Here is a 13,676-nt window from a genome sequence, read left to right on the forward strand (position 1 = left end):
AAATTATTTTTGGAATTTCTTTATATTCCAATCATTTCATTATATATTAAAAAACAAAACAAAACAAAAAGCCCCAAATCAGAAACATCCAACAGGGGCGCCTGGGTGGTTCAGTTGGTTCAGCGTCTGACTTCAGCTTCAATTCAGGTCATGATCTCGCAGTTCTGTGAGTTCGAGCCCCACACTGGGCTCTCTGATGTCAGCATGGAGCCCACCCACTAAAGATCCTCTGTCCCCCCTCTCTGCCCCTGTCCCGCTCACGTGCACACTCTCTTTCTCTCAAAAATAAATAGACGTTAAAAAAATTTTTTTAAGAAACAATCGTATGGAAGCCAATTTGACAATTATATTTAATTTTTTTGAAAAAATAAAAAAAATACATAAATAAAATTTAAAAAGAAACAATCCGGCAAAACAAGCACTCTCAACAGCATCTGTGTGATTTGGCTCCAGGGTCAGGGGCGAGGAGCCCAGGACCGGGAAAAAGCTTATGCAAACACCTGTGTCACTTCTACAGTGAGCCTTTTATTCTTTCTACTCCTTCCTAATGGATACATTTCCTTAAGACAGCAGCCCCAGATTTTATTCTCGAATTTCTTACTCTGTCAAACACAAAAGGCATGGAATTGAGATCAACCAGGAAAAGGATGAGCACACGTGCAAAGGATCCAAGACAATACACAGAAAGGATCAGACTGCAACAAGATTACGTATCGAACTCAAGAGAACAGAAAGGAACTGGCAGAAACCAGGAGACTCCAAATGTCACACAATTCTTTACTAGAAAGGCAGAATTTCCCGGCTATAAGACCAAGGTTGAGAGTTTGGGTTTGAGAGGAATCCTTTTCGAAAGCTGAGGACCTGCAACCGTCTAGACAGGAAGTGATCAAAACACAAGCAAATATTCTGACCGAGTCACGCACAAGGGAGGGAGGCGTATTAGGGATGTTAAGGAAGTGGTGAGGGGAGAGCTAACTATACAGGCAAAAGGGATTTTTAACGAGACAGGAAATGGTTGAGAACCAAACACCGGGGAAGTGAGTGTAGACTGATTCTCATCGGCCAGATGATGAACACACACACACACACACACACACACACACACACCCGTGATTTAAATCTCTCTGCAGCTCTCTGAGATAGGTCTGATCCCCTGTAGATGTGAGGAAGGATCTGAGGGGTGAAACAATGCAAGATCACACTGGACTAGGAAACCCAGGACTCACAGCTCTTTCCGCTAGACCACCGTGTCAACCAAGGGACCTCCAAAAAGGCCTCTCTGTGTGGAAGACTGGATAAAAACTGGGACATGCAGAAGCAACAGAACCCCCGTCAGATCAAACCAAGCTATTCACATGCGTGCCTGGGGATACAGAACACAGCCACGCTAAGACGGATGGTAGGCTGGAACAGTTTAGGGTCCTGAATTCCTGAGACTGTAAAGGAAATAGCAGAGAAGAGAAGATGCAAGTAGTCTGATGTGAACTGTTGGGGCAAACATGAACATCTAACTAGGAAGCTCCTCACCTAAAAAGGGGGACAGAAAGCCTGATCCACTTGGCAGGAAACAGAACTCGCTTTATCACGGGCAAACAGAAGTTACGTTTGCCAAAAGAAAGATGGTTTCTAGAATCAACATGGAGATGATTAAGGAAGAACTCTGGGACAGTCTTTTTTGTTTGTGTTAATGTTTTTATTTATTTTTGAGAGCGAGCAAGACAGAGTGTGAGCAGGGGAGGGGCCGAGAGAGAGGGAGACACAGGATCCGAAGCAGGCTCCGGGCTCCGAGCTGTCAGCACAGAGCCCGACACGGGGCTTGCACTCACGAACCACAAGATCGTGACCTGAGCCAGAGCCCGATGCTTAACCGACTGAGCCGCCCAGGCGTCCCTGGGACAGTCTTGAAAGGGAAAGCATTTCCCATGGAGAGCCAGTGCCCGCTGTGAGCTTGCTACTGGGGACATGCGTGCCTTTCTGTGCCCTTCATCGCAGGTGGACTCAGGAGCAGCCGAGGGCAGGAGGATGAAGGGCAGAGACAGGAGTGGAAAGAAGGTGGAGGAATGATTTTCTCCAGGTCCAAAGGGCAGATCGTGACTTCTAGCTAACACTAACCAGAGTTGGTGTTTTACATGTATTTGTGTAATTCTCTAATTAATGCCTGTACCTCGTCAGATTGAGAACGCCTTTGGATGGGGACTTTGGAGGGGTGAAGGGGACAGAGAACATGTTACTTTGCTCACTACTGTATCTCTAGTACCTAGTACATGGTAGAGTCTCAATATTTAATGGTTAATAAATAAACACAATTCTTACAAGAGCATACAAATTTTACGGGTGTTCTCCTTTAAGAAGATTCAATCCTGTAGGGCGCCTGGGTGGCATTGGTTGGTTGGTTGAGCGTCCGACTTTGGCTCAGGTCACGATCTCATGGTGTGTGGGTTCAGGCCCCGCATCAGGCTCTATGCTGACAGCTCAGAGCCTGGCACCTGCTTCTGATGCTGTGTCTCCCTCTCTCTCTGCCCCTCCCCTGCTCACGCTCTGTCTCTCTCTCAAAAATACACATTAAAAAAACATTTTTTTTTAAAGATTCAATCAAGTGAAGATTCAATCATAGGTAAGAAATTTTTAATTTTTAAAGTATTTTGTTGCAATGGAATCAATAAATTAGTATGTTACGATCACATAAAAAGTGAAAACAATGTTGGAGCGGTACAGCCACTGTGGGAAACAGTGTGGAGCTTCCTCAAAAAATTAAGACTAGAAATACCATGCAATCCAGTAACTCCACTACTAGGTATTTACCCAAAGTAATGAAACCACTGATTCAAAAAGATATATGCACCTCTATGCTTCCTGCAGCATTATTTGTAAGAGCCACGCTATGGAGCAGCCCAAGTGTCCGTGGACAGATGAACGGATAAAGAGATGTATATACGCATGATGGAATGTTAATCACCAAAGAAAGGAGATCTTGCCGGGTGTGGCAACGCAAATAGACCTAGAAGGTATGATGCTAAGTGAAATGAGTCAGAGAAAGACAAACACCACATGATGTCGCTTCTATGGGGAATCTAAACACACAACAAAGCAGAAACAGACCCATAAATACGGAGGACTGATGGCTGCCAGAGGGGAGGGTGCTGCGGGGCCGGGCAAAATGGGTGAAGGGAAGAGGGAGGTCAGAGAGCGCTCCCTGTTGGTGACAGATGACGGCTACGCTTGTAGCGAGCAGAGTGTTCGACTTTTCAAAACGCTACGTTGCACACCTGAAACTAATGTAACATCGTGTGTCAACTATGCCTCGTGAAAAGTAGGAACTCGGAGATGAGCGAGTAAAATCAAATAGACTGTCTAGAATCACCACTTTTGTTCACGTAAAGAAAAAATCCTGAAGCACCGGAAGCTGAACGCTCCTAGAAGGTGGGGGAAAACAAGCAAAGATGGGAAATAAAAAGAGAGACCTGGAGGGTCCATCCAGGGAGTCCAGCATCTGCATAACTGGCATTTCAGAAAGAGCAAAGCGGGGAAACAGAAGAGGGGAAACTGAGCAAGAAGCCGCTGCTGGTTCGGCTGATCCAGGAGGGAGGTACGCTGGCGTGGCAGGTGCTCGTAGGAGCTGGGGGTTCCGCGAGGAGGGGATGGGAACTGGGGTTTCAGCGAGGACGGGACGGCTCCGAGCGCACGCTCTGTGACTGTGGGCCATGCAGCAGACCGGGGCCAGGGATCTCGGGATCTCGGAGGCAGACAAGGCCCTTTCGGGGGGCGTGTGAGCAGACCCAAGGGAACAGAGGGAATGGGCTACATGAGGGTCTCAGAGACACTCTAGGCAGAGGGGAGGTGAAGGCCAAGGCCCGAGGCAGCCGCGGCGAGAGTGCAGCAGCTGAGGGGGAGCAGCCAGGGTCGAGCCTGGAGCACCTGCAGGGGTTCAGCTGGGGGCTCGGGGACAGGGGACGATGGCCGAGTCTCCAAAAAGCTCACGCCGGCTGCTGCCGAGCAGCAGCCTGTGCAGGACAGTGAGAAGCAGGGGGCACGTTCAGAGGAACAACGACAGATAGGACAGATAGGCCCCGAGCGGGGGGGCCAGGGAGCTGGAGGGCAACATGCGGTCAGGGCAGCGCTGTCTGCTGAGGACCACGGACACGGGCCCTGGGAGACGACAGGGGAGGGGGTGAGGGCGGGCACTGAGGTGGGACAAACGAGAAGCTGATGAGGGGCCCTCAGAGATTCGGGACCATCAGGCTTAGAAGGGTTCAGAAACCCCCACGGAGAGCCCAGGGCAAGCAAGTGTGGTGTTGACGGGAGCAGCATACAGATGGAACCCAGGGTGCCCTCGGCGACCCCAGGACTGAGCCGGGGGCCGCCGATGCTCCGGGTGAGGAGCACCCGCACGAGGACTGGCAGGGAGCCAGGGGGCAAACCAGGAGAGGGTGGCGTCCGGAAACCAAGTGGAAAAAGTGCTTCGAGAATAGGGAGCGACCAGAGGCGTCAGGTTCCGCTGACAGGCCAGGGGACGTAGAGGCCCAGGAGTCATCGCAGGGTCTGGGGGAGATGGAAGCCGAGGAGGGCATCCGAGGAAGCGGGGCAGGGGCGGTGTCGAGAGGAAGCAAGAGACATGGGAGCACGACGAGGGATGCTCACAAGTCCCCCGAGGGCTCCTGCTTGAGAACAAACAGGTCAATGACTGAGGCAGAAGCACCTTTGAACAAATTTGTGTTTTTCCTGGAATTTCTCTTTTCTTTGCTTTATTTGCCTCGAGTGCCTCCTTAACGTGTAGACAGGAAGGGGATCGCGTCCGGGGAAGGTTCAAGAAGGGCGCCGTCCTAGCGCACACACGCGGAGACTGACTCCACAGAAAGGAACACGGTGAGGAAGCGAGGCGGATGCGAAATGAGAGTAGGACACGCACTGTGCGGGGGACAGGGTGGCTCTCCTACAGGGGGCCGTGCAGGGAACACGGGGCCACGTGGGTAGAGGTGCCGGCAGACAGATACTCGGTGGCGGTGGAGAGACTCCACTGGGGCCGTGTGTCGTCAGCGGCAGAGGAGGCGAAGTCGGCAGCCGAGGGTGAAGGTGTCGGGGCCGAGGCAGAGGCCCCGGGGGGGCGCACAGGCGGGGACGCAAGGAGCACAGCATGGCTGCACCGGCCGCAGGGACCTCCCGGGGCTCGTGGGCGCCAGCGTGGGAGAGGCCACAGCGTGGAGCGCACCGCCCCCCGGCTACCCTCTGGGCCCGAGGACAGGACTGTTCAGAGGCGGGGTTTGCCAGGCAGGGGCAGCAGGCCGAAAGGGCGGCGAGGGGGTAATCGTGACGGCGGACGACGCAGAAGCAGGGAGCAGGGATGGGAAGGGGGGCAAAGAACAGAAACAAGGTGGCAGACTCCTAGGGTGACGGGTGGTCCTGGATGAGCCCAAACCGCTTTGGGTGAAGTTAGGACTAAAATCAGATTGGCTCCAGACCACTGCTCGGTGACGCTGGGTGCCGGAAGATAGGCCAGCGATGCCTTCAAAGTCCCGAATGAAAATTACTTTCTTCCTAGAAATCTATAAAAAGGGCAAACTGCAAATGAACATTTTGCATAAGACCTTGGAAAATTCACCTCCCACACGTCCTTTCTAAGAAAGCTGCTTGAGGGTACAGTCCAGTAACACAAGGGAGTAAACCAAGGAAGAGGGAACTACAGGATCCACAAAACCATGCTCTAACCCGGGAAAGCAGTGATGCCCGTGACCACGACTGTGCAGAAGACCTAAGGAACCACCAATCAGACTGGGCAGTGTCCACGAGGGAGACACGCGGGGGAAGCGGGGGCGGGGGGTGGAGGGAGGCAAAAGATCAAGCTTAATCGGACAAAGTAAAGACAAAGCCTGGTTTTGAAAAAAAAAAAAAAAAGAAGAAGACAAAGATGAAGAAATTCTTGGAAAATTAAAATTTGTTCTAAAGGCAAAAATCCTAGAAACCACTCAACCCCCTCGGTGAACAGTATTTACATGGTCCTAGTAATGTAAACAATGTATTGATTTTCAAATTAAAGTCAAATTTTTTTTGTAATGTTTCTTTTTTTGACAGAATGCAACCAGGGGAGAGTCAGAGAGAGAAGGAGACACAGAATCTGAAGCAGCCTCCAGGTTGAGCTGTCAGCATAGAGCCCAACATGGGGCTCGAACCTATGAGATCATGACCCGAGCCGAAGTCGGACACTTAACTGACTGAGCCACCCAGGTGCCCCAATAATGTACTGATTTTCAACACAAAAAGACTAGGTAGATAAGCAGGGGGAGCTACTTAATTTTGGCTACAGAACAGACTATAAATCTCCAACCCTGGATGACAGAACATAGGAGGGGAGGGCAGAAGGACTCCTGGAGGGGAAGTCAAAAGTATTTATATCCTTGCTTATGAAGAAAGAGGTCAAGAGACAATGTGTCCAGTTGACAAACCAACAAACAATGGTGAAAACACATCATGTCAAGTTACCAGGGCAATGATGGAAGATCTAAAAATCGTGACGGCGCCAGACTAGGAAGTGACAGTGTTAAATTAGATCCAGTCTATCTGTGTCTGTGACCATAAATCCTGAAGTCAACGGATTATGCCTGAACTTGATCAGTTTAGTGACATAAAGTCACCCATCGGAAGAAAGTGTTAAAAGGCAGTGGTCTCAAAGGTGAAAAGAGGCAGGACGGGAAATAGCAGCTTTTAATTCTTCTACTCTTAAGGTCCTTGGCACGAATGATCTTGACCAGCATTTCACTTGACAAAACTCCTTTGACACAAATGCAATTTACATGCCTTTCTCCCACCCTGAAAGTCCTCTACTGAGAAAAGTAAGGCTGCCTCCCTCCCAGACTAATTTCAGGAGCAGGCCTCTCATGTCTCAGAGCTGCCAGATGAAGCAGTGGGGGGACGGGGAGTTGAAAAGTTTAAACCTATCTTTCCACAAAATAACGGAGAAGGAGATGTGTCCTCCGGTGGTTCTCGGGACATGCTCACAGAGCCCGGACAAACCCTTACTCCCAGAAGCACCGAATGCCATGCGGAGACACGCCCAGCATGAAGCGGGGCTGACCGAGAGCCTCACCTGGCCACTCCGCCATAATCCAAACCTTCTTCTCCCCGGAACTTGACCATCAGTCGCTTCTTCAGATCCTTTGGCCGCATCTTCATGATCTGGCGATAAGACTCCTGCACGGCAAAAAAAAAAAAAAAAAGCGTCAGAGAGAAGAACGGGTCGCATTCTTACTGTTCTACAGAGATTCAAGGTTGTTGGTAATGGAGCCCGAATCAGGATAAATAGTCATTTAAATCTGAGTTTCATCTGATTCCTAGTCCGAATGTTGGTCTGATGTCCAGTGTCTGATGTGGGGTAGCCCCTGTCGCCTGATCTCCCCGGGTGTCCCTCAGGAACAAGGAGCTCGTGCCGGGCAACGTCGTACCCAAAGGAAACGCACACCCACATTTTCAGCACAATCGCTAAAGGCCTAGGGACAGACATCCTCACCAGAGTCCATTTTCTCTACACAAATTGATTTTAATGAGGCCATACTAAGAACGACTTCTGTATTGTAACCAAAAGGAAGATGTCACTGGAGAATCTGAATAGTAAAAGAATTCGGAGCCTGTTTTTGTATCTGAGGTGAAAAATCGCATAATTTCCAGGGAGTCAAAAAAAGCAAAAAAGTATTTAAAGTAAGATCTAGGGGGAATGCCTGGGTGGCTCAGTCTGTTAAGCGTCGGACTTCGGCTCAGGTCATGATCTCACAGCGTGTGAGTTCAAGCCCCATGTCGGGCTCTGTGCTGACAGCTCGGAGCCTGGAGCCTGCTTCGGATTCTGTGTCTCCCTCTCTCTCGGCCCCTCCCCCGCTAGCGCTCTGTGTTTCTCTCTGAAAAATAAATTAAAATGTTTAAAAAAAAATTTTTTTAAATAAAGTAAGACCTATGGGAGCTTACCCAAAACACAGAACACAGGCGGCTAGCCTAACCTTCAGCTACTTTTTTGAGTTTTAAGTGCAACTAGCTAAACGCTTGTAGATATTTTCAGTGATAAGGCACTTCAGACTCTTCCCCTGCTTTCAATTTAATGTAATTCAAGCTTTCCCATCCCAAGAGGGAAAGGGGATGCTGAGTGGAAATGATCTAGCAGCAAAATGTGAAGAATGCAGCTCTTTTCTCTCCCTGCTCAATGGCCATTCTGGCCAGTCCATCCATTCGCCTAACCGTCGTCTGTGCCCGAGCATCGAACATGGCCCTGGGTGCTTTCAGTGCCCAGTGAGGACGGCACTGGGCTGCCTGCCGCTGTGTCCTCACCTTCCGTGTTCAGGTCTCACCCAGCCTCTTTTGATCACTCCTGCCCATGATTCCACAAAGGCAGGCAGGACGCAGCCCAAACATCACCGAGACTTTACCTTCCAATCACCTGCCTTGAGAAAAGGGCCCTGTCTACAGGAGGTCCCGCCTGTTCGGTGGCCTTGATCCCACAGGGGAGCTGTATGAAAGACAACCCTTTCCAGGAACCATCGGATCTTCCCATTTCCAGAAAACACAATAAAGTGGCCACTGGGCCCCGAAGCTTCTCTGAGGAGGCGATGCCCTTAGGTGAGATGGCAAGAAGCAGAAGGAGGGATTGGTTCTGGAGAAACCATGCGGACTGCAGGAATATATAACCGGCACACAGAAGAGGATTTACAGTGTTATTTAGTGCTAGTTTCTGTGTGAGTCTCTATATTTTTGTTTCAGAAGCTCTCTAGCTTTTAAACTCCTACCACAGGAGGAAGTCCAGTCTGTCTCTCTATATGGCCATCGGTCCTGATAAAGCCCTGCAATTCGCTGAGTGATACAATCGGTACCCGAAACACCAAACAGAAAGAACCTGCTGTCTGTCAACAGGGTTTAACAGTCTATGCCTCCCTGCTGGTCGCACCGAATTCCATACCTCAAATATTTCTTCTCTGGACACTTCGATGCGGCAATGACCAGCTTGGGGTTGCTGAAGCGAAAGCTCGTGTCTGAGGACCTTCAGCTTCTGGACTAAATCCCTCTCGTATCTCTGGGCGGGAAGCTCCTCATCCTCCACCGAGCCCTCGCTGGGCAATGGCAGCGGCTGGCTGGGCTCCTTTAGTTGGCACTGGTGACTTGAGAAGAACAGAAACATCAAGGTCACCCCAAAAGTAGCGGCCCAGGGAGCCACAAGCAATGCCCCCCACTGGTGAGGGACTGAGAAGCGAGCTCATCACACAGAACTGCAAGAAGAGATGTTCCCTCTGCTGACATAACCATGTATGAAGACACATAAACGCTGACGGTGGCCACCACTGGCCTAAATACAGAGGTCCAAATATGGCTTCAATCAAGAAGATACCCCAGTTCCAAGCAACTGCTTGGATTATCACTACAGCTTATCACTGCTGTAAATAAAAACAGAAATTGCTGTCATTTATCGCACATCTGGTATGTATCTGAGAGACTGACCGATGCATTACTAGATGCGCCTTGGTAGTCAAAATTCAATGGAGCTGACGTGAAGACTTTCACGAGCAGGTTATCGTACAAGAGCAAACAAGGCAAGTGCAATCTAATGGGAACTAGTCCTCATTTTCACGACCAAGAGATTTCTAAGCCCACTCACAAAACTCCAGCAAAATCAAGGACTAGGACTAGTAGAGGGATGAAGTGGCATTCGTCTTGTCCAGGTTTGGCCCCTAAGGTCAGGTGTCGGTGAGAAGAGCCACACGGGGCTCTTACGTTCTTGAGAACACGACAGACCCAGAGCACTGACTGTGGGATCCAAGATAACTCCCAGGTCCAAGTCATCCAGGAAGGACGGGCCCAGGAAAAGGCTCTGGCAAGCAGCAATATGGACTGCGGCAGCCCGTCCAGATGGCGACGAGCGGGCACTAAGGAAGAGCCTGGTTTCAGGGGCTCTCACGCCAAGGGCCACACACTCCCTCAGAGAGCCACGTGCGGAAGCTTTGAAAATGGAGCTGTACTGCCTAATGCTGTCATCTCAGTGACTTTTATTTAGGCTGCAAGCAAGAAAAGACGGCAACAATACAGTTTCAAAACTGTTCACAACTGAGGCGCCTGGGTGGCTCAGTCGGTTAAGCCTCTGACTTCGGCTCAGGTCATGATCTCACAGTTCGTGAGTTCAAGCCCCGCATCGGGCTCTGTGCTGACAGCTCAGAGCCTGGAGCCTGCTTCAGATTCTGTGTTTCCCTCTCTCTGCCCCTCCCCAACTCATGCTCTCGCTCTCAAAAATAAACATTAAGGAAAAAAAACAAAACAAAACTGCTCACGGCTGTCCTGGGAGTTTAAAAACCCGCAACTGTCCACCAGACATTTATTATATTTTGCTTACACTTAACCTCCACTAATAAACAACACAGTCGATAAATTAAGAGAAATATTAGTAGAAAACATTAAATTACAAGCGTAAGAAATCTACAAAGATTCTGTACAAGTCTTACTTCATGATGTGATGTAACCTTGGGTCTGTAAACTGGGTTGTTCGGTTATTATGATCTACAAAATATATTCTCCCCGAGACTGTACTTCTGACTTCCCAGCCTGGTGGCAGTGGTCCGAGTTCATCACAGTTCACGCTGTTAAGGTCTCTGCCGAAATGGAAGAGAACAGACAGGTTTGTCCATCTGAGTGTGGAGGCACGAAACCAAAATGTCAGCAAGAGGAACCACAGGAGTCCCATTCTGCTAAGAGGGACAGTCACGGCACGACTCACGCCAAACTCCCACCGAGTCCAGGACTCCGTGCTGCAGGTGGCAGCGAAACCCGACAGACAAAAATGGAGCTCTAGGAGCCCATGACCCTGATGGGGAACACGGCTCATGGTCTACCCGGGGAAACAGCGTTTCTTCCTCGAAAGAGGGCCGAGTAGCAGGAGGTAGATGATTGTTGTCAGAAAACCATCTGAATTTACAAGTTAAATTAAATGCTCAAGGTCACAAAGGTGGCTTCGCTTGAAAGGCTCCCAGAAGCGCAAGTTCAAGGGGATAGACTGACATCCCTTCAAAATCTCACAGTTCAGAACAGCAGCACCGGGAAGCGGCATTCTCGTGCTTTCCTTGCCTTTGTTACACGCGTGTCTCTGATTCTAACCTCTTGGTGAATGATCTCAGTACAATCCGGCCACATGGGAACACAACATTACTGGCCAAGTTGCTTGTCTAATCAGCACAAAGCCTGACGTTTCTTACAGCGGGTACTAGAGACACCTCATTCGTTTGCAGGCAATATTTCCATTCTAATTATAGACACTGAATCTTAAATTCAACAGAGACTTGGAAAGTCAGCAACAAGAAGTCTTTCTCAGATGAAACAAGTGATGAATAAAAAGGATGTGAGCATTACTAGAAATGTTATTAGGTAGTAATGCTATTCTGAAACAAAACAAAACAAAACAAAACAAAACAAAACAAAATTTGGAAAGGAAAGCAAAACGAAGAAAAAAAAGAAGAAACTTAACTCCATTACAGGGTGGGGGAGGGGCGGGGGTCTCTCTGACCTGGGCTCAGATGTATGGCCTTGTAGAAGGAAATCGCATAGAAAAGCTTCATCTCCCCCAGGAATGGTCCCCAAGGGACTGAGGCAAGAGGGACAGTAAAGTAGAAGAGAGAAAGGGTAATAGAGTCTTTACATTTCCTTTGTAACTTTTTATTATGGAAAATTTTAAGCATATAAAAAAGTAGAGAGAGACCACTAATGAATAACCAACCTCGACAATTATCAACTCGTCACCCTATTGCAAACCTAATCCCCCCTCCACTCCCCCCAGTTACTTGAAGCAAATCCCAGATGTGCTATCATTTCATCACCCGAAATGATATCAATATTGATATCAATACATCGTTGGTATTTTTAGTGTAAAATGGGAACAGCACATCTCGAAGGGCTTATTGGCTTTTCAAGCAAGGGCACGTGTGATTTCATCTAGAGCGAGGGTCTCTTTCAGTTACATGATCTGATCTCAAGACACAGGTTTGCTTCCTAAAGGACCCCCGGGCGGTACAGTAGCCGCCCACTGACCACGTGGAGTCTGAAGGGGGCAGCAGAGAGCCTGGGTCCAAGACCCTGGGATGACTCCTTCAAGCCCCAGGGGTGCTCCCTGTCGCGGAGGGCAGGGGTGAGGGAAGAAGTGCTGGCGGAGGGGCGCTGACGGTGCACGTCCGTAGCAAACGTACCTTGGTATCCTGGGGTCGTGCCACGTGCTAACTCCAGTCTGTGTGTGCAAAAAGTAAACTTGCCCCTGCACCGTTGTCCTTTGCTCTGCACAAGAAATCAGAGGGCGCAATTAGTTCAATTCCAAAGAGTTTTCAACGAACCCTCTTAAGCACAGAGTCTAAGCTTCCTTTCAATATTCTTTAAAATCAGGGAGGAAAGGACAGTGGGTAGCTTCCGCCTGACCTCCCACTTGACAAGCCCCATGGAAGTATCTGGGCGGCTCTCACTTCTTCCTGCCCACACCTGCGGAGGCAGCGATCTCCTTACTTGGCCACACCCCAGGAGTCCCTTCCATCCTGGTGCTGACCTCACCTTGGCCCCGTCACCTCCATCTGCTCTCACTTCTGCTGTTCTCTGCACATCTAAATTATATTCCTCCCTCACCGGGTTCTCCTCTCTGCGGCGGTCAGATGATCCCTTCCGTCCCTTCTTTCCCTTGTACCCGACGCCGAGCTTCCCACATTCAAATTACTGAACGCTCCATCCACCCTCATCCAGCCCACGCATCATTTTGGATTTTTTTTGGTATTCATTTGCCTAAAATTTTCACACGATTGCTAAACTGGGAGACTGGAGTGATTGCTGACAAATTCATGATGCACCAGATTTATCACCACCTTTTTTACTTGGCTTTCTTCTGACACGACCATCGCACGGCCCCACTCTGCAAATGTCCACAGTTTCCGCACGTACAAGTTACTAAAAAAAGCTTAAGAAATGCAACCCTGCCGCTCACGCTCCGGTGTGGCTGGGTGGGTTCTCTCACCATAGCCTTCGGGCAGTTCTGGTGACTGGTGGCCGTGGGGACGGTTCTGAGGTGTCTGTAGTGACCCCCGGACCTCAGGATTTCGAAGTCGCTGTGCCTGGAGCCTTTGATCTTGACTTGGGGATTCCACAAACCTGCAGTCCCCTCCCCCAGCCGCAGCACCAGTACTGTCTGTGTAAGGGGCTGGCTCCTCCATGAAGCAGCTGAGAGGCCTTCCAGGTCCTGAGTCTTCATACACAGTTCTAGAAAGGAGAGCAGCACAGCACACATGGGAACACCGGCCCAACACAAGTGCCCAAAACCACACCCGTTTACTGTGCTTTTCTTCAACAAGATAGATGCCCCCAAGTGCCCAGCTGTACGAGATTCCTTCTGTCCCATCTAAACAGAAAGGTAGACTTTTTCATGAGGAACAAGCAGCCAGAGGGAGCCATCTGTCAAGTGCCATAGAGGCCACGGGCGGGATCTCATCCTCGGGGAGAGCTGAATGATTCAAAAACCCAACCTTGTACTGTAAGGAGCTCGCAAAATGAAATTTCATATTTCTTGCTTTAAAATCAAATCCACGGGGGCACCTGAGTGCTTGGTCAGTTAAGCGTCCACTTCTGCTCAGGTCATGATCCCATGGTTTGTGAGTTTGAGCCCCACGTCGGGGTGCTGACAGCTCGGAGCTTGGAGC

At 49.7% G+C, this 13,676-nt stretch overlaps 1 protein-coding gene across 4 annotated transcripts in view; it reads right to left on the bottom strand.

Moving 5' to 3' along the window:
• Positions 1-13,676, bottom strand: part of SMURF1 (SMAD specific E3 ubiquitin protein ligase 1) — a 107,059-nt gene that overhangs the window by 10,205 nt on the left and 83,178 nt on the right. For all 4 annotated transcript variants that reach the window (XM_042921065.1, XM_042921064.1, XM_042921062.1 and 1 more), the window contains 5 exons: positions 12,998-13,239; positions 12,192-12,276; positions 10,461-10,607; positions 8,930-9,128; positions 7,079-7,182 (listed from right to left, as the gene is read on the bottom strand). In XM_042921065.1, coding sequence (XP_042776999.1) covers positions 7,079-7,182; positions 8,930-9,128; positions 10,461-10,607; positions 12,192-12,276; positions 12,998-13,239 — 777 coding nt within the window. The remainder of the gene's footprint in view (positions 1-7,078; positions 7,183-8,929; positions 9,129-10,460; positions 10,608-12,191; positions 12,277-12,997; positions 13,240-13,676) is intronic.

This window comes from Panthera leo, chromosome E3 (assembly GCF_018350215.1).
Source record: "Panthera leo isolate Ple1 chromosome E3, P.leo_Ple1_pat1.1, whole genome shotgun sequence".
NCBI lineage: Eukaryota > Metazoa > Chordata > Mammalia > Carnivora > Felidae > Panthera > Panthera leo.